A 26,314-nucleotide genomic window follows, 5' to 3' on the forward strand; every position below is an offset into this window, starting at 1 on the left:
TTAATTGACACCCTAAACCCTAAATCCCTAACCCTTAACCCCTAAATCTCCTAGCCCCTAAATTCCTAACCCCTAACTCCTAACCCCTAAATCCCTAACCCCTAACCCCTAAACCTTATATCCCAAACCCTAATAATCATATATACCCCTTATATATATACCTTCCAAAAATTCCCTAAATCTTTAATAATCATATATATATAGTTGAATTGGTGAAGTGATAACAAAAGGAATGATAGCGAGTTAGGACGTATATATATGCATATATTTTAATTAATTGAATGAGATCAATTCAAATTCACAATTTGATTTAAGTATTGAATTAAATGTTTGTCATGAAATATTATAATTAGTTGAGTATTACGTACTATTTCAACCTTGAATTTAAATTAAATAATATATATTATCCATCAAATTTTTAATCCTAATAAAAAACATAATTTTAAAATTTTAACCTTTTTTTGGATGTTGATCACATCCACAATATATAACCAGATCATTTGAATTAATTAACTTAATACTATATTAAATTAATAATCATATATATATATACCTTAAACCTAATTAAACCCTAAATTAACTATACTGATAATTAATTAATTCAATATTTTAAATTTAAAATCATACTATATCTGTTTTACGATTATATAAAATTTTTTTTACTATATATAATAATATAAAAAATAAGCAGTATTAATTCATGTATCCAAAAATCTTAAAAATTATTTTAAATAATAGTATTTTAATTTTTTCCATATGATTTATTTCAAATTATTTTTATGTGTTATTTTTTCTGAATATTTTAAATATTTAATTAGATTTAAGTTGAATTTTATTTAATTAATCTAAATAATAAACCAATTAAGATAAAATGTTTTTTTGCAGCGCTTCAACAAAAACGCCACAAAAACCTTAACATTAGCGGCGTTTATCATAAAAACGCCGCTAAAAATCTTAACTTTAGCGTCGCTTACATAAAAACGCCGGCTAAGACCAAATATTCGCGGCGCTTCAAAGAAATCGCCGCTAAATACCTTAACTTTAGCGGCGGTTGATTAAAAACGCCACTAAAACCCTCGACCATTAGCGGCGAGATCCTAAAAACGCCGCTGAAAGTAAAAGCATTAGCGGCGCAAATACAAAAACGCCACTAAAGCCCTCCGAAGACCACCAAACGACGTCGTTGGGATTTTTTTTGGCGGCGTTTTTGTCCTAATGCATATTTTCAGCGGCGTTTTCTTAGTAACGCCGCGAAAGCTCATTTTTTGGCGGCGTTTTCTGTCAAGTGCCGCTAATTCCTGACTTTTACCGGCGTTTTTTATCGAAACGCCACTAAAAGTGCCGCTAAAACCCTGTTTTGGTGTAGTGTAACTAATTTCTAATTGATGATGGGCTGATTAGAAATTAAGGCTAATGTGCCAAAGTTATATATATTAGGGTTATGGTCCTTCAATTATATACAATGTAACTTTTTCTAATTTCCCATCTTTAGAAAAGAGAGAGCTAACCTGTCTAGATTACTTGTGTGCTAATTTGAAAAATTAAAACCTCAAGATCTGTAAATTTCAAGAAATTGATGAATTCAAGTACGCTTCCGTATCTAGTTTTGTTCTTTATTTATTCTTAATGATTTAACATGACAAATCCTGATTTGTTTGAAGCTTTATATTAGACTTTGATTTTTCGGTTCTAACAATCTCAACATCTTAAGTGAAGCTGAAAAGAAGATGAAGGTTGAAAAATTAGCAAACAAGTTAACTAGTTTCTTGGAAGAAAACAAATGCTTGGTGATTCTCGATGATATTTGGAACACCGAGGCTTGGGAGAGCTTAAAACCAGCATTTTTAGCAAGGCGGACGAGAAGCAAGTGCCTACTTCGGGTGCTTCAAGTGCCTACTTCAACCATTTCCCTAATTAATTTCTAATTTCATCTATTTTGCTACATAATCTTCTCTAATTAAAATATTTAATATTTTATGTGGTGAGAGTTCAAGTGGAGCAAATGGTTCACGTGAATAAGGACTTGAAGTACATGAAGAAATGTAAAAAATATACCGTGATTCGCTCCATAGTACAAGTGCATGTGACAAATCGCAATAGCCAGATGGTGCCTCTACAAGTGTGCAAATTGGAAGAGAGTTCCGAGCGTTCCAAGTGGCTCACGTGATGAAGAAATGCAAAATATATACCGTGATTCACTCCGAGTGTTTCAAGTGCCTTGAAGAGAACCAAAAATTCTAAACTAATAGCTATGCCTTCCCATCCCATGGTTTCAAACAAGGGCATAAAAAGGGATTTTTAAACCCACTATGTTCTTCTTCAATATTAGTGTAAAAGTTGTCAATGCATTACCATAAATATAAAGTTCAATTTTTAAAAAAAATGGATTTGGAATAATTTTTTTTTTAAGTCCTACAATATTTGGAGGATTCCTATAAAGAATTGTCTACTTTATATATATATATATTAAGCGAATGATTTATGGAGATGGGAAATAAAAATATATGGAAGTTATACAACTTCACAATTAAAGGTCAAATTTTGCTTATAGTCTGTGTATAAATAATGCCAAAAAGGTTATGTTATTTAAGAAAATGGGTTTAACTGTTAGTTTGAATCAAGATTAAAATTTTAAAATTTAAAATTCTATGGATTGAAAAGTATTAAATTGGAGAATAAGGACTTAATTCATAACCTATGCATGGTATGAAATTAATAGAAAATTTTGATCTAACATATGTAATTAGTACCGTTTGACAAAATCGACCTAAGGTCTCAAATTTTGAAAATGTCAAATTAGAAGGATTAAGTCCACAAATTTCGCAAAATATATGGACTAGTAGCACAATATGAACTAAATAAAATTACTCACTCTTCCTCCAACTTGGTTTCCAGTTAAATAAGAGTGGCTGTTGCTACTTCTTTTTTCTTTTCACGCTCGCTAGAATTGAAATCATAGAAAGATTACATTTTGAGAAATTTATTTTCAGAACAATCTATGGATTTCTCTGCTGTGTCTTATGCTCTCGAAACAATCGACAAGCTAACACAAGAAGTTACATCCTTGTGGGGCGTCGATGAACAAGTTGAGGGCTTAGCAAGTGAGCTGAGATGGATGCAAAGCTTCTTGAAAGTGGCAGACGCAAGCAAAGTTGATCATGAGGTGATACGTACCACCGTTGTTGAGATCAGAGAGTTGGCCTACGATGCTGAAGATGTGATCGAGACGTTTTCCCTCAAAGTTGCTTCCAAAAGGAAAGGTGGATTTTCGTATTGCATCAAGAGATCCGCTTGTTTCCTCAAGGAGGGATGCCTGCTCCACCAGACCAAGTCAGAGATAGAGAAAATCACAGCCAGAATCAAAGTATTGACTCGACAATTGAAGACGTATGATGTATCAAAGTTAGGTGTTGATGGAGAAGGACCAAGTTGTTCAACTGAAAGGCGGGAGGCAAGGCGGCCTTATCCTCACGTTATGGATGATAACATTGTTGGATTGGGTAAGGATATCAAGAAACTTGTCCCAGTTCTTCTCGATGAGCAAAGTGAATGTAGGGTTGTCTCCATATGCGGAATGGGTGGTCTGGGCAAGACCACTCTTGCCAAGAAAATATATAGTCAAAGCCAAGTTGTTGGTCATTTCAAACATTTGGCTTGGGCATACGTTTCTCAAAACTGTCAAAAAAGAAAAGTATGGGAAGACATTTTATCTGATTTTAACCTCTTAAGTACTGAAGCTGACAAGGAGATGAAGGTTGAAAAATTAGCAGAGAAGTTATCTAGTTTCTTGGAGGAAAATAAATGTTTGGTGGTACTCGATGATATTTGGAACACCGAGTCTTGGGATAGCTTAAAACCAGCATTTTTAGTAAGGGAGACGAGAAGCAAGATATTGCTCACCTCTCGGAACAAAGAGATAGTTTCACATGCTGACAGTAAAGGTTTCCTACATGAGTTGCAGTATCTAAACTACAAACAAAGCTGGGTGTTATTTCAAAAGATTGCCTTTCCCCCAACAAATTCTCCACGTAATATGTTTATTGATTTCATAATTGCAAAATTATTCTTGTCTTAATATATATTGCAATGTTTACTCTACACTCTATTTTTTTTGTTAAAATTATTCTATAAAATTAGTTAATTTAATATTGTAAATCAATTATAGGGAATTATTAAATTAACTTTCATTAATATCAAAATCATGATTCATTAAAGAAAGATACGAGGAGCAATCATAACACGATTGTAGTAAAAAAAAAAACCCTACTTTTAGATTAAATAATTAAAATTTAATTTAAAATTATTAATTAAAAAATTATGCTAATTTTAAAATAAAATTATTACTTAAATAAAACTCTAACTATAAAATAACTTTACAATTTTTATTTAAAATTTGTTTATATAAAAGCTCGGATTATGATTGCTGCTCATAATATTTTTAATTTATCTACTTTCTAATTTCTCCTACTAAAATAAAGCCTTAAAACAAAGTACAATAAAACTTTCTAATTTCTCATTTTACTACAATCATTAGGCTCAAGTGGCGTTGTATTAAGAATTTAAATTTGATATACTATGTGTGTAACTGAATCACATGTTAAAAAACATTTTATTTATTTTTAATAACTTTCAAATTGTTAAATTGGTGATAATATTGTGGTTAATTACTAAAATGTAATGTTGTGGGTAACTTGCATTGCATCCTGCTCCACTAATTATTTGAAATTGTTTAAGATGTCAATGTTGTGTGGTTAATTACTAAACTGTAGTCTGGTTTTGAAGTTATCACTGATTTTTTTTCAAACTTTGTTTTGGTATTATACAGGCTATAAAATTGATGCGAAAATGAAGGAGTTGGGAGAGGACATGGTTAAACACTGTGCAGGACTTCCATTAGCCATCAGTATATTGGGAGGACTTTTGGCTACAAAGTATCCTTCATTAACTGAATGGCTGAAGATATCTGCAAATGTGAAATCATACATGAAGAACGATAAAGGTGAAGTACTAAGAGATGTGTTGGCATTAAGTTATGATGATTTGCCTCCCTATTTAAGACCATGTTTTCTTTATTTAAGCCACTTTCCGGAAGATTATGAGATACTTGCGGATAGATTGATTCAGTTATGGGTTGCCGAAGGTATTGTTTCATCAAAGCAAGAAGAAGGAGATGAAGGGCAAATAGCGGAAGATGTGGCTGAAGGTTATTTGCTGGAGCTTGCAGAAAGATGTATGATTCAAGTACGAAAAAGAGACATTGCAACCTTAAAGATAAGAAGTTTTCAGATGCATGATCTAATGAGAGACTTTTGCTTGTCCAAGGCAAAACAACAAAAATTCCTCTATATTGCAGATCAGTCAAATGCGTGCCCGCTATCCACTATTGGGAGGGTTCGCAGAGTTTCAGCACACAAATTTATTTGGATACAGTGCATTAAAAGTCCACGCCTTCGATCACTTTTGTTCTTCGATAAGTTTTTACCGGGCGAGGAAATAGAAAGTTTTATTCCATTGACAGTGAGCAACCACTTCGAGAACCACGAATATGGTTCTTACCATCCATTGGTTTTGCTTTTGTATGTTTTTGGTTTCTGTGTGATAGTTACTAAATGGAGGGGAATTTGGAAATATATGTTCAATAATTTTAATTTTCTTAGAGTTTTAGATTTCGAAAGAGGAGGAGAAGGAGGATTCAAGTTACCCAATGACATTGGTAAACTCATCCATTTAAGATTCTTGAGATTAAGGGGTCTGGAATTTTTTTGAGTTCAAAGTTGCCATCATCTCTAGGCAACTTAAGGTGCTTGCAAACATTGGATTTAAGAATAGAAAGCCAATGGTCAGACTCTATTCATGTACCTAACGTGTTATGGAGGATGCAGCAACTAAGGCATCTATATCTCCCCGAGGAATGCGATCGTAAAACAAAGTTGAAGCTGGGTACATTGAGGAACCTCCAAACACTTGTGAATTTCAACACCAAGAATTGTTATGTAAAGGATCTTATCAACATGACAAATATTAGAGAGTTGGAGATTCGAGGGCCCTTCAATATTGAAGATTTTAACACGAAGGAGTTGGACAAGAATCCACCTATCATCCAAAGCAAATATCTTCATTCCGTGTCTATTATCAATGAGGAAGAAATAGATCCAAGACATTTGGCACACCTCCTTTTGAGTTGCGAAAACATTTCTAAGTTGAGCTTAGATGTGAAGATAAGAAGGTTACCAGAGTACCACTACTTGTCTTCAAATCTCGCTTACATAAAGTTGAGAAGGTGCAAGCTAGAGGAAGATCCAATGCCAACACTTGCGGAACTGCCTAACTTAAGGATTCTTAAATTCCATAACAATGCTTTTGAAGGAAAGGAAATGTTTTGTTCTGCACAAGGTTTTCCCAAACTCGAGTCTCTAAGCCTTGTGTTTCTTAATAGTTTGGAGGAGTGGAAGGTGAGTGAAGGAGCCATGGCTTCTCTTCAAAGATTGGAGATACAAAAATGCATACGGCTAAAAGAGCTTCCAGATGGACTGAGGTTCATTGCAACCCTCCAAGAACTGAAGATTAAGTCAATGCCAAAGACATTCAAGGATAAAGTGGAACAAGGGGGAGAAGATTTCTGCAAAGTCCGACATGTTCCTTCCATCATATTGCAAGAGTGATTATGATTAATGCCAGGTAATTCATAATCTTTGTTTTAAGGAATACTTAACCCATTGTTAAAAATGGCCAACCATGCTGCTATTATGTTTTTGTTAAAATGCATGGTACTATGATGATTCTGTAATTTAGTTTGGTTGAGAATGAACTTTGATGTTGATGTTTTGATGGGTTGGTTGAGCTGATAAGTCAGCTTATCCATGTGTACAAGCAATGTTTTTAAAGTTACTAGGCTACTTAGTGGTATTAGGTAGTAATAACTGATGTAGTTGGCTATAAATGTATTGTTTTTCTTATTGAAAAATTAAGCATATCAGTTGTAAGGCAGATTGCTTCCTTGCTGCACGTTTGTGAGCAAGTAAATTGTTTTTGTTTCTTCCTCATTTGTTCTCTGTTTTGTTCTTTTTCCAAGAGCTGCTGCCATTGTTCTTTCTTTTTCTTTTTTCTGCCTGTTAACCGAGAGCTTATGCTCTTGATGCTTTGTGTTTCTGCTTGCTGTTTGAAGAGCTTATGCTCTTAGTGTTTCATTGTTTGGTTGTTGCTGCCAGTGTTCCAACACCCATTTGTTTATATATAAAAATCCACAACTATTTTCGGATCTTATCCTCTTTTTTTTTTTTTTTTGTTTTTGACAATGTCTCATATTCCCACTAGATTTGTCATTTGAATTAAAAGAGCTAGAAAATATTTTCAATAAGGTGTTAAGGAGGTTCGTGATAATCAGCAGATGCAATTTTTTAACTTTTATTTCAAGATTCTACAACTACTTCATATAATATTCACATTTTTTTTAACTCTTCCTCTTCAGGTGTAGAAGTTATTGCCATACGTTTTATCCTGCTGCTGCTCTTCATGGGACCAAATATATAAAAGAGTTGTAACAGTACTGTGTGGAATTGTGTACTTGGTGTAAAATTGGAGATTGATATTCTATTGTTGAAAATTGGACCAAACATCTCTAGTATGTTGTGGATTCTATTGTTGTTCAGGTAAGATTGTTAAAAAATAAAATGATTTGAGACATCACAAAAGATAGCATGTAAATGACATAAATAGCCCTAAGTGTTATAATTTATATAAAATGAACTAAACACGTAAAAATATTACAAACACATTTTGTTATATAAAATCTAAGATAAAATTGAAACCCAACACCAAAACCAAATTATTCCTCTAAATTGTATCAAAGTGACAATCTTTGAAAATAATTTAAAAATAAAACAAGCTTTGCTATATTTTAATGTGTAATTATATACAAGAACTTTGATTTTGTGTAATTTTATACATAAAATTTTGATTTGATCTAATTTTTTGTAAATTATTAACACAATTATTGATATAACATCATTTTATGTTTATACATTTCATATATAAATATTTATATTTATCCAATATAAAAATAAATTGATTGATTTATTTCTTTAAATATGTATGATTAAATCAAAATTAAAGTTTCAAGTATACATTTGAACCACAATTATAGTTTTGCATACATAATTGCACCAATTTAAAGTTCATGTATACAATTGCAAATTAAATTAAAATTCATTTATAATTTTTAGACTTATCCCTTATAAAATATGACCAAATACAAAAAATATCATTAACACGACATGTATAATTTATGGGCAACTTGCATTGCATCCTGCTTCACTAATTATTTGAAATTTTTGAGCATGTTAATATTGTGGTTAATTATTAAACTGTTATCACTGATTTTTATGAAATTTTATTTTGGTATTCTACAGGCTATAAAATTGATGCGAAAATAAAGGAGTTAGGAGAGGACATGGTTAAACACTGTGCAGGGCTTCCATTAGCCATCATTATATTAGGAGGAATTTTGGCTATAAAGTATCGTTCATTAACTGAACGGCTGAAAGTATCTGTAAATGTGAAATCATACTTCAAGAACAATAAAGATCAAGTACTAAAAGATGTGTTATTATTAAGATATGATGGTTTGCCTCCCTATTTAAGACTATGTTTCCTTTATTTAAGCCAATTTCCCGAGGATTATGAGATACATGTGGATAGATTGATTCAGCTATGGATTGCTGAAGGAATTGTTTCATCAAAGCAAGAAGAAGGAGATGAAGGGCTAATAGCGGAAGACGTGGCTAAAGGTTAATTAATGGAGCTTGCAGAAAGATGTATGATTCAAGTACGAGAAAGAGACATTGCAACCTTAAAGATGAAAAGTTTTCAGATGCATGACCTAATGAGAGATGTTTGCTTGTCAAAGGCAAAATAAGAAAAATTCTTCGATATTGCTGATCAGTCAAGTGCCCGCCAGTTATCCACAATGGTTCGCAGAGTTTCTGTACACAAATTTTTTTCGATACAATGCATTAAAAGTCTACGTCTTCGATCAATTTTGTTCTTCGAGGAGTTTTTACCGAAGGAGGAACAGGATAATGTTTTGCCATTGGCAATAAAATTGTAAGTGTAAAATATTTCTTTAATTTATATCTATAATCTATATAAAAAACATGATTTATTATTTCTCCTCGCAATATTTTTAGTTTATCGACTTTCTAGTTTCTTCTATTAAAATAAAGCCTTAAAACATACTATAATAATTTTTTAAGTTTCTATTAAAAAAAAACTTTCTAATTTCTCATTTTACTAAAATCATTAGCCTCATGTGACGTTGTATTAAGAATTTACATTTGATATACTATGTGTATAGGTGAATCACATGCAAGAAATCACTTGTTAAAAATCATTTTATTTGTTTTTAATAACTTTTAAAATTGTTAAATTGGTGGTACTATTGTGGTTAATTACTAAACTGTAGTCTGGTTTTGAAATTATCACTGATTTTTTTGAAACTTTGTTTTGGTATTATACAGACTATAAAATTGATGCGAAAATGAAGAAGTTAGAGGACATGGTTAAAAACTGTGCAGGGCTTCCATTAGCCATCATTATATTGGGAGGGATTTTGGCTACATAGTATCCTTCATTAACTGAATGGCTGAAGGTATTGGCAAATGTGAAATCATACATGAAAAACAATAAAGGTGAAGTTCTAAGAGATGTGTTAGCATTAAGTTATGATGATCTGCCGTCCTATTTAAAATCATGTTTCCTTTATTTAAGCCAATTTCCAGAGGATTATGAGATACCTGCGGATAGATTGATTCAGTTATGGGTTGCCGAAGGTATTGTTTCATCAAAGCAAGTAGGAGATCATATATAATAAGAGTAATTACATATTATTTACTATCATAATAGCTTAGCCCAAAATAAAATTGATCTAATTTGGTAATAGTTTATTGGGCTTTAATTATTAAATAAAGTATAGGTTAAATATGTGTATATACTCTAGTAACTAATTTCTAATTGATGATGGGATGATTAGAAATTAAGGCTAATGTGCCAAAGTTATATATATTAGGGTTATGATCCTTCAATTATATACAATGTAACTTTTTCTAATTTCTCATCTTTAGAAAAGAGAGAGCTAACCTGTCTAGATTACTTGTGTGCTAATTTGAAAAATTAAAACCTCAAGATCTATAAATTTCAAGAAATTGATGAATTCAGGTACGCTTCCGCATCTAGTTTTGTTCTTTATTTATTCTTAATGATTTAACATGACAAATCCTGATTTGTTTGAAGCTTTATATTAGAGTTTGATTATTCGGTTCTAACAATCTCAACATCTTAAGTGAAGCTGAAAAGAAGATGAAGGTTGAAAAATTAGCAAACAAATGCTAGATCAACCTCAACATACTTCTTTGGAGGTTTAATTTATCTTCTAGTTCTATTTTTGGTGATAGAGTATTGTGGTAAAGAAGCAACTCTATTCTGAATTTTTGTACTAGCTTAAGGAGTCGACTCTATTATAGATTCTGGATTAATCTGATACTCCACCTAGTTTTGATTTTCTTTATTGGAAGAGTCTTTAAGAGATAAGTTAGGTAACATAATAGTTTCATAAAAAAACAACATCTCTGCTAATCACAACTTTTCTATTTTTAGGACACCATATCTTATACCCTTTTACACTAGTTTTATAACCAAGAAAAACATATTTAATAGATCTCGATTCCAATTTTCCATTATCAACATGAGCATACGCAAAGCACTCAAAGATTTTTAAATCAGAATAGTCAGCAGGATTACCATACCATACCTCTTGTGGAGTCTTTTTTCTTAATGGCAACGGATAGAGATCGCTTGATCAAAAAAATGCAGTAGAGGCTGCTTCGGCCCAAAACGAATTTGGTAAGTTGGCATTTGGCAACATACATCGAACCTTCTCCATGATCAAAAAACTATTTTGCTGTAGAGTATGACGAACTGTTAAGTGCCTCATGATCCCTTCTGACTTGCACAATTTATTAAACTCATCAAAACATGACTCTAAGCCATTGTCTATACGGAGGTATTTTATTTGTTTTCCCTTCTATTTTTCAAACATAGTTTTCTAAGACTCAAATGCGGAAAACACATTATTTTTATGCTTCAGGAAGAATGCCTAAACTTTTCTGAAAAAATTATCAATAGAAGTTAGCATATAATTAGCTCTACCTCTCGAAGGCACTTTAGTTGGCCCCCACAAATCAAAATGGATATACTCCAATGTTCTCTTCGTGTTATGGATTCCTCTAGTGAATCAAACTCTCTTTTGTTTCTTAAAAATGCAGTGCTCAAAAAACCTTAGTTTGTAAATTCCTTACCCATCAAGAAGTTTTCTTTTGCTCAATTCTGTCATGCCATTCTCACTCATATGCCTTAGGCGCATACGCCAAAATTTAGTTATATCATTATTTGACAAGGAAGAGGAAGTGACAGCTGCATCACCAATAACAGTAGAACCCTACAAAACATATAACTTGGCAGTTTTTTCTTGCTCTTTCATCATAACGAGGAAACCTTTGGAAATCTTCAAAACCCCACTTTTAGTTGTGCATCTGTACCTTTTTAAATCAAGAGTACTCAACGAAATTAAATTTCTCTTCAATTCTGGAACATTGTGTACGTCACTAAGTGTTTTGGCAACTCTGTTAAACATCTTAACTTTAATCGTTCCAACGCCTGTAATTTTACACGAAGCATTATCTCCCATCAAAACAACTTCAGACACTGTTTCATAAGTTGTAAACCAATCTCGATTGGGACTCATATGGAAGGTGCAACTCGAATAAAGTCTTTCTTTTTTCTTTTCACGCTCGCTAGAATTGAAATTATAGAAAGATTACATTTTGAGAAATTAATTTTCAGAACAATCTATGGATTTCTCTGCTATGTCTTATGCTCTCGAAACAATCGACAAGCTAACACAAGAAGTTACATCCTTGTGGGGCGTCGATGAACAAGTTGAGGGCTTAGCAAGTGAGCTGAGATGGATGCAAAGCTTCTTGAAAGTGGCAGACGCAAGCAAAGTTGATCATGAGGTGATACGTACCACCGTTGTTGAGATCAGAGAGTTGGCCTACGATGCTGAAGATGTGATCGAGACGTTTTCCCTCAAAGTTGCTTCCAAAAGGAAAGGTGGATTTTCAAATTGCATCAAGAGATCCGCTTGTTTCCTCAAGGAGGGATGCCTGCTCCACCAGATCAAGTCAGAGATAGAGAAAATCACAGCCAGAATCAAAGTATTGACTCGACAATTGAAGACGTATGATGTATCAAAGTTAGGTGTTGATGGAGAAGGACCAAGTTGTTCAACTGAAAGGCGGGAGGCAAGGCGGCCTTATCCTCACGTTATGGATGATAACATTGTTGGATTGGGTAAGGATATCAAGAAACTTGTCCCAGTTCTTCTCGATGAGCAAAGTGAATGTAGGGTTGTCTCCATATGCGGAATGGGTGGTCTGGGCAAGACCACTCTTGCCAAGAAAATATATAGTCAAAGCCAAGTTGTTGGTCATTTCAAACATTTGGCTTGGGCATACGTTTCTCAAAACTGTCAAAAAAGAAAAGTATGGGAAGACATTTTATCTGATTTTAACCTCTTAAGTACTGAAGCTGACAAGGAGATGAAGGTTGAAAAATTAGCAGAGAAGTTATCTAGTTTCTTGGAGGAAAATAAATGTTTGGTGGTACTCGATGATATTTGGAACACCGAGTCTTGGGATAGCTTAAAACCAGCATTTTTAGTAAGGGAGACGAGAAGCAAGATATTGCTCACCTCTCGGAACAAAGAGATAGTTTCACATGCTGACAGTAAAGGTTTCCTACATGAGTTGCAGTATCTAAACTACAAACAAAGCTGGGTGTTATTTCAAAAGATTGCCTTTCCCCCAACAAATTCTCCACGTAATATGTTTATTGATTTCATAATTGCAAAATTATTCTTGTCTTAATATATATTGCAATGTTTACTCTACACTCTATTTTTTTTGTTAAAATTATTCTATAAAATTAGTTAATTTAATATTGTAAATCAATTATAGGGAATTATTAAATTAACTTTCATTAATATCAAAATCATGATTCATTAAAGAAAGATACGAGGAGCAATCATAACACGATTGTAGTAAAAAAAAAAACCCTACTTTTAGATTAAATAATTAAAATTTAATTTAAAATTATTAATTAAAAAATTATGCTAATTTTAAAATAAAATTATTACTTAAATAAAACTCTAACTATAAAATAACTTTACAATTTTTATTTAAAATTTGTTTATATAAAAGCTCGGATTATGATTGCTGCTCATAATATTTTTAATTTATCTACTTTCTAATTTCTCCTACTAAAATAAAGCCTTAAAACAAAGTACAATAAAACTTTCTAATTTCTCATTTTACTACAATCATTAGGCTCAAGTGGCGTTGTATTAAGAATTTAAATTTGATATACTATGTGTGTAACTGAATCACATGTTAAAAAACATTTTATTTATTTTTAATAACTTTCAAATTGTTAAATTGGTGATAATATTGTGGTTAATTACTAAAATGTAATGTTGTGGGTAACTTGCATTGCATCCTGCTTCACTAATTATTTGAAATTGTTTAAGATGTCAATGTTGTGTGGTTAATTACTAAACTGTAGTCTGGTTTTGAAGTTATCACTGATTTTTTTTCAAACTTTGTTTTGGTATTATACAGGCTATAAAATTGATGCGAAAATGAAGGAGTTGGGAGAGGACATGGTTAAACACTGTGCAGGACTTCCATTAGCCATCAGTATATTGGGAGGACTTTTGGCTACAAAGTATCCTTCATTAACTGAATGGCTGAAGATATCTGCAAATGTGAAATCATACATGAAGAACGATAAAGGTGAAGTACTAAGAGATGTGTTGGCATTAAGTTATGATGATTTGCCTCCCTATTTAAGACCATGTTTTCTTTATTTAAGCCACTTTCCGGAAGATTATGAGATACTTGCGGATAGATTGATTCAGTTATGGGTTGCCGAAGGTATTGTTTCATCAAAGCAAGAAGGAGATGAAGGGCAAATAGCGGAAGATGTGGCTGAAGGTTATTTGCTGGAGCTTGCAGAAAGATGTATGATTCAAGTACGAAAAAGAGACATTGCAACCTTAAAGATAAGAAGTTTTCAGATGCATGATCTAATGAGAGACTTTTGCTTGTCCAAGGCAAAACAACAAAAATTCCTCTATATTGCAGATCAGTCAAATGCGTGCCCGCTATCCACTATTGGGAGGGTTCGCAGAGTTTCAGCACACAAATTTATTTGGATACAGTGCATTAAAAGTCCACGCCTTCGATCACTTTTGTTCTTCGATAAGTTTTTACCGGGCGAGGAAATAGAAAGTTTTATTCCATTGACAGTGAGCAACCACTTCGAGAACCACGAATATGGTTCTTACCATCCATTGGTTTTGCTTTTGTATGTTTTTGGTTTCTGTGTGATAGTTACTAAATGGAGGGGAATTTGGAAATATATGTTCAATAATTTTAATTTTCTTAGAGTTTTAGATTTCGAAAGAGGAGGAGAAGGAGGATTCAAGTTACCCAATGACATTGGTAAACTCATCCATTTAAGATTCTTGAGATTAAGGGGTCTGGAATTTTTTTTGAGTTCAAAGTTGCCATCATCTCTAGGCAACTTAAGGTGCTTGCAAACATTGGATTTAAGAATAGAAAGCCAATGGTCAGACTCTATTCATGTACCTAACGTGTTATGGAGGATGCAGCAACTAAGGCATCTATATCTCCCCGAGGAATGCGATCGTAAAACAAAGTTGAAGCTGGGTTCATTGAGGAACCTCCAAACACTTGTGAATTTCAACACCAAGAATTGTTATGTAAAGGATCTTATCAACATGACAAATATTAGAGAGTTGGAGATTCGAGGGCCCTTCAATATTGAAGATTTTAACACGAAGGAGTTGGACAAGAATCCACCTATCATCCAAAGCAAATATCTTCATTCCGTGTCTATTATCAATGAGGAAGAAATAGATCCAAGACATTTGGCACACCTCCTTTTGAGTTGCGAAAACATTTCTAAGTTGAGCTTAGATGTGAAGATAAGAAGGTTACCAGAGTACCACTACTTGTCTTCAAATCTCGCTTACATAAAGTTGAGAAGGTGCAAGCTAGAGGAAGATCCAATGCCAACACTTGAGAAAGTGCCTTGCTTAAGGATCCTTCAACTACATGAAGAGGCTTTCATAGGAAAGGAAATGTTTTGCTCCGGGCAAGCTGTTGCTAAACTTAAGTCTCTAAGCCTTAAGGAGCTGAACTTTCTGGAGGAGTGGAAGGTGAGTGAAGGAGCCATGCCTTGTCTTCGGCGATTGGAGATAGAAAACTGCAGACAACTAAAAAAGCTTCCAGATGGACTGAGGTTCATTGCAACTCTCAAAGAACTGAAAATTGAAAAAATGCCAAAGACATTCAAAGATAAAGTGGAGGAAGGGGGAGAAGATTTCTGAAAAGTCCAACATGGTCCTTCTATCGTATTGCAAGACTGACTCTGGTAGTGATTATGATTAATGCCAGGTAATTCATAATCTTTGTTTTAGGGAATACTTAACCCTTCTGTTTATAAAAATCCACAACCATTTTGCATGTTTATATTGTTTCTCAGGCAGATAATTATTTAGAGAAGATCCTAGTTTCGGTTCTTATCCTCTGTTTTTTTTTTTTTTTTGACAATGTCTCATATTCCCACAAGATTTATCATTTGAATTAAAAGAGCTAGAAAATATTTTCAGTAAGGTGTTAAGGACGTTCGTGATAATCAGCAGATGCAATTTTTGAACGTTTATTTCAAGATTCTTCAACTACTTCATATGAAATTGACATTTTTTTAACCCTTCCTCTGCAGGTGTAGAAGTTATTGCCATAATTTTTATCCTGCTGCTGCTCTTCATGGGACCAAATATAAAAGAGTTGTAACAGTACTGTGTGGAATTGTGTAGTTGGTGTAAAATTGGAGTTTTGAAATTGTCTTGTATTTTCTATGTATGTTATTGTGGATTCTATTGTTGTTCAGGTAAGATTGTTAAAAAATAAAATGATTTGAGACATCAGAAAAGATAGCATTCAAATGACATAAATAGCCCCAAGTGTTATAATTTATATAAAATGAAGTACACACGTAAAAACTATTACAAACACATTTTGTTATATAAAATCTAAGATAAAATTGAAATCCAAATCCAAAACCAAATCATTCCTCTAAATTGTATCAATGTGACAATCTTTGGAAAATAATTTAAAAATAAAACAAGCTACATCAACTATAATTTAATGTGTAATTATATACATGAACTTTGATTATGTGTAATTTTATATATAAAATTTTGATTTGATCTAATTCCTGTAAATTATTAACACAATTATTAATATAACATCATTTTATGTTTATACATTTCATATATAAATAATTATATTTATCCGATATAAAAATAAATTGATTGATTTATTGCTTTAAATATGTACGATTAAATCAAAATTAAAGTTTCAAGTATACATTTGAACCACAATTATAGTTTTGCATGCATAATTGCACCAATTTAAAGCTCATGTATAATATTGAGACTTATCCCTTATAAAATATGACCAAATACGAAAAATATCATTAATACAACATGTGTAAAAAAATATAACAAACTATACATAAAATGATTAACTAATGTTAAGAAATTTATATTACTAACATGATGAACACGAAGAGAACATAAAATAATTAAAATTCATTACATGAAAAAAAAACATGGTTTTGATAAAAATATACAAATGTGTTAAAATCTACTCTATTATTTAAATGTGTGATTGAATTAATGTCATAAATTAATTTGATATTAATTCAATGAATGAAATTATTAAAATAATTTTACATATCTTTAAAAAATTAGAGATAATCCATATTTGATACTTGTACTTTCATAAAATGTTCAATATAATATATATATATATATATATTTTTTGAATCTCTAATTCGATTGATTTTTTTTTAAATTCTAGCTATTTGATTTCATTTTCCTGAATATTCTTGTTTGTGGATCTCCTTATCCGATCATCTTCATTCACTGTAAAAGTAAACCAACTTTTTTTTAAAATTTTATCTAACATATTTTCTATAATTTCATATAATCAAAATTGATAAATTTAAAATACGTATTAAGGTGCAGGCTGATTTAGATTTAGTTCAATTATAAATATTGATACAAACAATACAATGAACACCCATATAAACTCATTCAGCTTAAGTAGATTCATGGCTATGCTTATGCCAAATTCATTGGTCACAATTCATTATTATTTTTCTTATATCAGTAGCCACTGTCGTCAGCAACTCACCTTTCATCATCGCTCAGAAGAAGGCATTGCTCACCAGACTCAAATCTGATACCAAATGCATCTATCAACATCTACAATCAAGACTTCTCGATGGCATACGATGCAAGTCTCATGGATTATATATAGTTGGCTCCAAGACACATCTGATGTGACTAGTGGGAGTATTTCTATCATATCCACTTGAATTGGAGGCCAAAAACAAGGCATATTATAAATATACAATGAAGAGGTTTTAACCATAGTAACGACTAAAGCTTGAAAGTTTATAATTTAAATAATAATAATAATAAAGTACACATGAATTATCATGTTGGTTATTATGTCTAAAAATTTAATATTTTGATTGATATTTTCATTAAGAATAATAATTTAACTCTTTTTAAAAGGTTGGTGATCAAATTTAATACTTTTGAAAGACTGAGTACTGAATTTAGCTTAAAAAATGATGATCAAAATATTAAAAAATATAAATGTTACAGGCTAAATTTATCATTATAAAATTTTAATTATTTAAATATCATACAACATACATATAAGTGTAACACTATGCTAGGTTGATATTTCCAAATAATACTAAAAAATGCTACACTAATTATAACATATTTAATTGTCATAATTTGAATTAAGACTGAAATTTTAAAATTTTAAAAATATATAAATTAAATATTATCAAACTGAAGAACAGGGAGAATGAGTTTTAATACTAGAATTTGATCTAGTACCGTTTGATTAAATTGACTTAAATCTCAAAATTTTAAAAAATACAAAGACTAAAATAGATTGAATTAAAAATATTGAATTTGATATCAGTTTAGAAATTTTGGTGCCCTTCAAAAACCTTAGAATATTTCTTTAAAAAAGGTTTTGTGTCTCTATAGAAAGCTGGGCATCCCTTCAAAGAATTTGGTATGAATATGCAAATTAAAATTTGATTCATACTAACAAATATTGTTATACCAAAATTTATTTTTATTTGAAGTAGTAATTATTTTGATGAAATATAATGTTATTTAATTCCTATCAAAATATATAATTTATTTTAGCATACAAAATTTCTAAAATATGATATATTTGAATAATAGAGTTCAAGTGGAGCAAGTGGTTCACGTGCATAAGGACTTGCAGTACACGAAGAAATGCAAAATATATGCAAGTGGAGCAAGTGGTGCCTCTACAAGTGTGCAAATTGGAAGAGAGTTCCAAGCGTTCCAAGCGGCTCACGTGATGAAGAAATGCAAAATATATACCGTGATTCACTCCAAGTGTTTCAAGTGCCTTGAAGAGAACCCAAAATTCTAAACTAATAGCTATGCCTTCCCATCCCATGGTTACACTTACAAACAAGGGCATAAAAAGGGATTTTCAAACCCACTTTGATCTTCTTCAATATTAGTGTAAAAGTTGTCGTTGCATTACCATAAATATGAAGTTCAATTTTTAAAAAAATGGATTTGGAATAATTTGTTTTTTTTTTTTGAAAGTCCTAACAATTGGAGGATTAAATCCACAAATTTCGCAAAATATATGGACTAGTAGCGCAATATGACCTAAATAAAATTACTCACTCTTCCTCCAACTTGGTTTCCAGTTAGATAAGACTGGCTGTTGCTACTTCTTTCCACACTTCACAATAAAGTCTTTCTTTTTTCTTTTCACGCTCGCTAGAATTGAAATTATAGAAAGATTACATTTTGAGAAATTAATTTTCAGAACAATCTATGGATTTCTCTGCTGTGTCTTATGCTCTCGAAACAATCGACAAGCTAACACAAGAAGTTACATCCTTGTGGGGCGTCGATGAACAAGTTGGGGGCTTAGCAAGTGAGCTGAGATGGATGCAAAGCTTCTTGAAAGTGGCAGACGCAAGAAAAGTTGATCATGAGGTGATACGTACCACCGTTGTTGAGATCAGAGAGTTGGCCTACGATGCTGAAGATGTGATCGAGACGTTTTCCCTCAAAGTTGCTTCCAAAAGGAAAGGTGAATTTTCAAATTGCATCAAGAGATCCGCTTGTTTCCTCAAGGAGGGATGCCTGCTCCACCAGATCAAGTCAGAGATAGAGAAAATCACAGCCAGAATCAAAGTATTGACTCGACAATTGAAGACGTATGATGTATCAAAGTTAGGTGTTGATGGAGAAGGACCAAGTTGTTCAACTGAAAGGCGGGAGGCAAGGCGGCCTTATCCTCATGTTATGGATGATAACATTGTTGGATTGGGTAAGGATATTGAGAAACTGGTCTCAGTTCTTGTCGATGAGGAAAGCGAATGCAAGGTCCTCTCCATAAGTGGCATGGGTGGTCTGGGGAAGACCACTCTTGCCAAGAAAATATATAGTCAAAGCCATGTTGTTGGTCATTTCAAGCACTTGGCTTGGGCATACGTTTCTCAAAACTGTCAAAAAAGAAAAGTATGGGAAGACATTTTATCTGATTTTAACCTCTTAAGTGAAGCTGACAAGAAGATGAAGGTTGAAAAATTAGCAGAGAAGTTATCTAGTTTCTTGGAGGAAAATAAATGTTTGGTGGTACTCGATGATATTTGGAACACCGAGTCTTGGGATAGCTTAAAACCAGCATTTTCAGCAAGGGAGACGAGAAGCAAGATATTACTCACCTCTCGGAACAAAGAGATAGTTTCACATGCTGACAGTAAAGGTTTCCTATATGAGTTGCAGTATCTAAACTACAAACAAAGCTGGGAATTATTTCAAAAGATTGCCATTCCCCCAACAAATTCTCCAGGTAATATGTTTATTGATTTCATAATTGCAAAATTATTCTTGTCTTAATATATATTGCAATGTTTACTCTACATTCTATTTTTTTGTTAAAAAAAATTCTATAAAGTTAGTTGATTAATATTATAAATCAATTATAGGGAATTATTAAATTAACTTTCATTAATATCAAAATCTTGATTCATTAAAGAAAGATACGAGGAGCAAGCATAACACTTGTAGTAAAAAAAAAAAAAGCACCAACTTTTAGATTAAATAATTATAATTTAATTTAGAATTATTAATTAAAAAATTGAACTAATTTTAAAATAAAATTATTATTTGAATAAAACTCTAATTATAAAATATTTTTATAATTTGTGTTTATAATTTCTTTATATAAAAGCTTGTATTATGATTGCTGCTCATAATATTTTTAATTTATCTACTTTCTAATTTCTCCTACTAAAATAAAGCCTTAAAACATAGTACAATAAAAACTTTCTAACTATGTGTGTAAAAACATTTTATTTATTTTTAATAACTTTTCAAATTGTTAAATTGGTGATAATATTGTGGTTAATTACTAAAATGTAATGTTGTGGGTAACTTGCATTGCATCCTGCTTCACTAATTATTTGAAATTGTTTAAGATGTCAATATTATGTGGTTAATTACTAAACTGTAGTCTGATTTTGAAGTTATCACTGATTTTTTTTGAAACTTTGTTTTGGTATTATACAGGCTATAAAATTGATGCGAAAATGAAGGAGTTGGGAGAGGAAATGGTTAAACACTGTGCAGGGCTTCCATTAGCCATCATTATATTGGGAGGAATTTTGGCTACAAAGTATCCTTCATTAACTGAATGGCTGAAGGTATCTGCAAATGTGAAATCATACTTGAACAACGATAAAGGTGAAGTCCTAAGAGATGTGTTGGCATTAAGTTATGATGATTTGCCTCCCTATTTAAGACCATGTTTTCTTTATTTAAGCCACTTTCCGGAAGATTATGAGATACCTGCGGATAGATTGATTCAATTATGGGTTGCCGAAGGTATTGTTTCATCAAAGCAAGAAGAAGGAGAGGAAGGGCAAGTAGCGGAAGATGTGGCTGAAGGTTATTTGCTGGAGCTTGCAGAAAGATGTATGATTCAAGTACGAGAAAGAGACATTGCAACCTTAAAGATAAGAAGTTTTCAGATGCATGATCTAATGAGAGATGTTTGCTTGTCCAAGGCAAAACAACAAAAATTCCTCTATATTGCAGATCAGTCAAATGCGTGCCAGTTATCCACTATTGGGAGGGTTCGCAGAGTTTCTGCTCACAAATTTATTCCCTTACAGTGCATTAAAAGTCCACGTCTTCGATCACTTTTGCTTTTCGATGAGCTTTTACCGGACGAAGAACAGGCAAATATTTTTCCATTGACAATGCAAAGCTACTTCGAGAACCACGATTTTGACAATCCACTTTATTGGTTTGTGGCACCTTTAATGCTTAGCGTGGTATTTACTAAATTTAGGGGAATTTGGAAATATATGTTCAATAATTTTAATTTTCTTAGAGTGTTAGATTACGAAGGAGGAGGAGAAGCAGGATGCAAGTTACCCAATGACATTGGTAAACTCATCCATTTAAGATTCTTGAGACTAAGGGATTTGGAATTCTTGAGTTCAAAGTTGCCATCATCTCTAGGCAACTTAAGGTGCTTGCAAACATTGGATTTAAGAATAGAAGGCGGATGCTCAAACTCTATTCATGTACCTAACGTGTTATGGAGGATGCAGCAACCAAGGCATTTATATCTCCCCGAGGAATGTAATCGTAAAACAAAGTTGAAGCTGGGTACATTGAGAAACCTCCAAACACTTGTCCACAGCAAATATCTTCATTCCCTGTCTATTATTAATGAGGAAGGAATAATCGATCCAAGACATTTGGCACACCTCCTTTTGAGTTGCGAAAACATTTCTAAGTTGAGGTTAGATGTAGAGATAAGAAGGTTACCAGAGTACCACTACTTGTCTTCAAATCTCGCTTACATAAAGTTGAGAAGGTGCAAGCTTGAGGAAGATCCAATGCCAACACTTGCGGAACTGCCTTACCTAAGTATGCTTGAATTACATGAAGGGGCTTTCATAGGAAAGGAAATGTTTTGCTCCGGGCAAGCTTTTGCTAAACTTGAGTCTCTAAGCCTTAAGGGGCTGAACTTTCTGGAGGAGTGGAAGGTGAGTGAAGGAGCCATGCCTTGTCTTCGGCGATTGGAGATAGAGTTCTGCGGACGACTAAAAAAGAATCCAGATTTACTGAGGTTCATTGCAACCTTCCAAGAACGGAAAATTTAAAAAATGCCAAAGACATTCAAAGATAAAGTGGAGGAAGGGGGAGAAGATTTCTGCGAAGTCCGACATGTTCCTTGTATCATGTTGCAAGACTGTTTCTGGTAGTGATTATGATTAATGCCAGGTAATTCATAATGTTTGTTTTAGGGAATACTTAACCCATTTGTTTATATATAAAAATCCACAACTATTTGGCATGTTTAGATTCTTTCTCAGGCAGATAATTATTTAGAGAAGATCCTAGTTTCGGTTCTAATCCTCTGTCTCATATTCCCACAAGATTTGTCATTTGAATTAAAAGAGCTAGAAAATATTTTCAATAAGGTGTTAAGGATGTTCGTGATAATCAGCAGATGCAATTTTTGAACTTTTATGTCAAGATTCTACAACTACTTCATATGATATTGACTTTTTTTAACTCTTCCTCTTCAGGTGTAGAAGTTATTGCCATATTATTTATCCTGCTGCTGCTCTTCATGGGACCAAATATATGAAAGAGTTGTAACAGTACTGTGTGGAAGTGTGTAGTTGGTGATTCGAAATTGTCTTGTATTTTCTATTCTATTGTTAAAAAACAAAATGATTTGAGACATCACAAAAGATAGCATGTAAATGACATAAATAGCCCTTAGTGTTATAATTTATATAACTATTACAAACACATTTTGTTGTATAAAATCTAAGATAAAATTGAAACCCAATACCAATACCAATACCAAATTATTCCTCTAAATTGTATAAAAGTGACTGTACAACCCATTTTTCCCGGCCCAGTATACAAATAAAACTAAATCTACCCAAAACCCAATTACAACCCGGGTCCTAAACCAAAAGACTAAGCCCAAATAACCCCAAGACCCAGCAAGGAGTCAAACTAGGGTTTCAGGGACTGAAACCCTAGTGCCACCGCCACTGTCCCATCCTCTGCCACCCACCGCCTCTCCACTTGCACCGCCCATCAAGTGCCTGCAAAATTAAAAGAGAAGAAATGATAGCAAACGAATGGAGGGGATGTTAAAAAAAATGGCTATAAAAGAGCCCTTGAAACTGATTGTAAAGCTCTGCTTTTTTTTTTTTGATATACGAACAGCTACAAAGAAAATACAAAAAAAGAAACAGATAAAAAAAACAATCTAACATTCCAAGGTGATTTTTTTCATTTGTATTTCTTTTCTTTTTATATTAGTTTATTTTTTTTTAAAAGAACAGTTTATATTTGTGCTAAAATTATTAAGAGAAACATATAATTTTTTTTTTACCTTTTTTAAATTTTCCGGCTACCGTGTGCGGAGAGAAAACTCCCCCTCCGTTTTCTTTTTTTCTTTCTCAATGCCCAAATGATTTTTTTTTCAAAATAGTGGCTTTTATACCCTTGTAAAACGACGCCGTTTTGTCCAGCATCCTTAAGCCCCAAAACGATATCGTTTTGAATTGGATCGGACCGACCCGACTCGAATCGGCTAGGATCCGCATGTTTTTGGACAAAGGGGTTATTCGGGCCTTTAGTCCTTCCACTTTTGAGGCTGGTTACAATTGGGTCTAATCCCTTATTTGTTTTTTTTAAATTTCGCCACAGATTTTCATTTTTTTAATTTGGTCCATAGACCTTGTGCACAAACCATGCTAGAACGGCGCCGTTTAATCAGCGTGGGAATATTTCCCTTTTGGTCCTTTTGTTCACACGCATTACGATTTAATCCCTTTTGGTGTTTGTATTTCTATTCCCAATCCCGAAATTTAATTTAGTTTTTAATTTAATCCTATTTTCGTTATTTAGGTTATTTATTAGAAAATTAATCACTTTTATATCATTAATATTATTATATAATATTATTACTACAGCATTATTGTCATTATTATAATCATACATTTATACATTACACATACACATATTTGCCATGTTTTATAACCTTAAAATATATACATACATATATTCCTCTTATTTTATAATTTTACACATACTTATATATATTTTGTAATCTATATACATATTTAGGTATCTTTACATACATATTTTAATACGTATATATATTTTATAATACATATATACACATTCATCTTTTTATTATTTTATAACTTACATACATATCTACACATTTATATACATTTTTTAATTTTCATATCTATATACTTTATATCTTATTTATCTATATATCTTTATATACATATTTTTAATTTTCATATATATATACATGCTTGCATATTCCTTATTATATCTTATACTTTATATACATATACCCTTTTGCATTTTTATAATTATATTTACTTATTTATTTGTTTATTCACGCTTTCATTATTATATTAAAAAATGTTTCACACTTATCTGCTTATATATTCGTTATTCAGCATGCTATTGATTCGTCTTTTTTATTTTTGTCACTATCGTTCGTATTATGTTACGCTATCCTATTTATTATTGTTTCGTATGCATATCCACAATGTAATTTGTTTTTTGGATTTTTTACGACATTGTGTTTTACTTTATGTTGACGCCATTTTTTTGATTGAAAAACGGGGTCAACTTGGGTTTTGAAAAATGAAACGGGAGTCGCCAACAATCCTTTTTTATGAGGTGTGATTGGATCACCTCGAAAAGTGGTTGTTTTTAATAAACGATTTGATTTTATTAAAACAACAAGTTTGGTCCACGAAATTTAAAAACGGGTTCGGGAGTCAGTTACGTACGAGGAAGGATTAGCACCCTCGTAACGCCCAAAATTGGTACCTAGTTGATTAGTTAATGTCTTAATGTCGAAGGTTGAAAACTTTGAAGAATTTTAAAAATACGATCCTTGTATTAAAACGTTGAAAATTTTCCAAGAAAAGGAGGGTACTTCACGTTATTCGAAAAAGAGAATCATATCTAGTAAGGAGGACACAATGTCTCGAATTCCCGATACGCGTATGAAAAGTGCTTATTTAGAAGATATTTTATTATCTCAGGTTTAGGAAAGGGATCGTGCCCAGTAAGTTAGGACACGATCTTTTCTTAATTCCGGAGATCATTTAAAAACTTGAGTTTGAAAAGATTCGTATATTTAGATTTATTGTGAAAATCGAAACCCAGTAAGTTAGGGTACGATATTCTCGAATCTAAACACGAAATATTATTAATTCAAAACGAACTTGTTATATCAAATAAAATGAAATACGAAAATCGTAGGAAAAATACGAAAGCCAATAAAATCATAATGCACGCAAAACTGTAAGAATAATATGAACAATAGGAACAATATAATAAAAATCATACTTACAATCAAAAAAACAATACATATAAAAATAAATTAAAATATTTATTCGAAATAATAAAGAAAATTAAATAAATAAGCAATAAATACAAAATAAAATAATAGTAAGGAATAGAAATATAATACCCATATATATACGTATGTTGAAATTATAAAGTATAAAAATATATATAAGCAGGTATTAATGTGTTTACGAAAATGAAAATATGGATATATACATATATATACAATTTAAAAAATAGAAAAATATATAAGTACATATAAGTTGTAAAAATAGGTACGTACGTATATATATAGATTATAAAAGGTGGGTATATATATAGGTATGTATTTAAGTTAATATATATATATATAACATAAGTATGTATGTATACACACAAATATAAAAAATTACGGGAATATATATGTACATAAAAATTATAAAATATAAAAAAATATATATAAGTGTGTATATATTCGTGAAAGTAGAAAGATGTATATAGACAAAAATATATGAGTACGTATGTATATATATATATGAAAATAAAAAAAGGTATATAGATTATAGAATATAAAGAATATATGTATGAGTATATATACATATAAATTGGGAAAAATAT

The 26,314-nt window shown here is 31.9% G+C and overlaps 2 protein-coding genes and 1 pseudogene across 2 annotated transcripts; all 3 read left to right on the top strand.

Moving 5' to 3' along the window:
• Positions 1-2,917: 2,917 nt before the first annotated feature.
• On the top strand, positions 2,918-7,683 carry LOC121223441 (probable disease resistance protein At1g58602; annotated as a pseudogene).
• Positions 7,684-11,128: 3,445 nt separating this feature from the next.
• LOC121203349 (probable disease resistance protein At1g58602) lies at positions 11,129-16,131 on the top strand. Its single transcript, XM_041104872.1, has 3 exons — positions 11,129-12,933; positions 13,731-15,593; positions 15,922-16,131. The coding sequence occupies exons 1-2, from the start codon at positions 11,904-11,906 to the stop codon at positions 15,524-15,526; spliced, it is 2,826 nt and encodes a 941-aa protein (XP_040960806.1). The 5' UTR covers positions 11,129-11,903; the 3' UTR covers positions 15,527-15,593; positions 15,922-16,131.
• A 2,595-nt stretch (positions 16,132-18,726) lies between these two features.
• Positions 18,727-23,128, top strand: LOC107935661 (probable disease resistance protein RF9). The gene is made up of 3 exons (XM_041104873.1): positions 18,727-20,144; positions 20,864-22,591; positions 22,900-23,128. The coding sequence occupies exons 1-2, from the start codon at positions 19,118-19,120 to the stop codon at positions 22,468-22,470; spliced, it is 2,634 nt and encodes an 877-aa protein (XP_040960807.1). The 5' UTR covers positions 18,727-19,117; the 3' UTR covers positions 22,471-22,591; positions 22,900-23,128.
• The last annotated feature ends 3,186 nt before the right edge of the window (positions 23,129-26,314 follow it).

This window comes from Gossypium hirsutum, chromosome D11 (assembly GCF_007990345.1).
Source record: "Gossypium hirsutum isolate 1008001.06 chromosome D11, Gossypium_hirsutum_v2.1, whole genome shotgun sequence".
NCBI classification, from domain to species: Eukaryota; Viridiplantae; Streptophyta; class Magnoliopsida; order Malvales; family Malvaceae; genus Gossypium; species Gossypium hirsutum.

Coding starts and splice junctions, on each gene's coding strand:
- LOC121203349 (XM_041104872.1), top strand. CDS start 11,904: ATGGATTTCTCTGCTATGTCTTATGCTCTCGAAACAATCGACAAGCTA. Junction 12,934..13,730: donor TCCCCCAACAAATTCTCCAC/GTAATATGTTTA, acceptor GGTATTATACAG/GCTATAAAATTGATGCGAAA.
- LOC107935661 (XM_041104873.1), top strand. CDS start 19,118: ATGGATTTCTCTGCTGTGTCTTATGCTCTCGAAACAATCGACAAGCTA. Junction 20,145..20,863: donor TCCCCCAACAAATTCTCCAG/GTAATATGTTTA, acceptor GGTATTATACAG/GCTATAAAATTGATGCGAAA.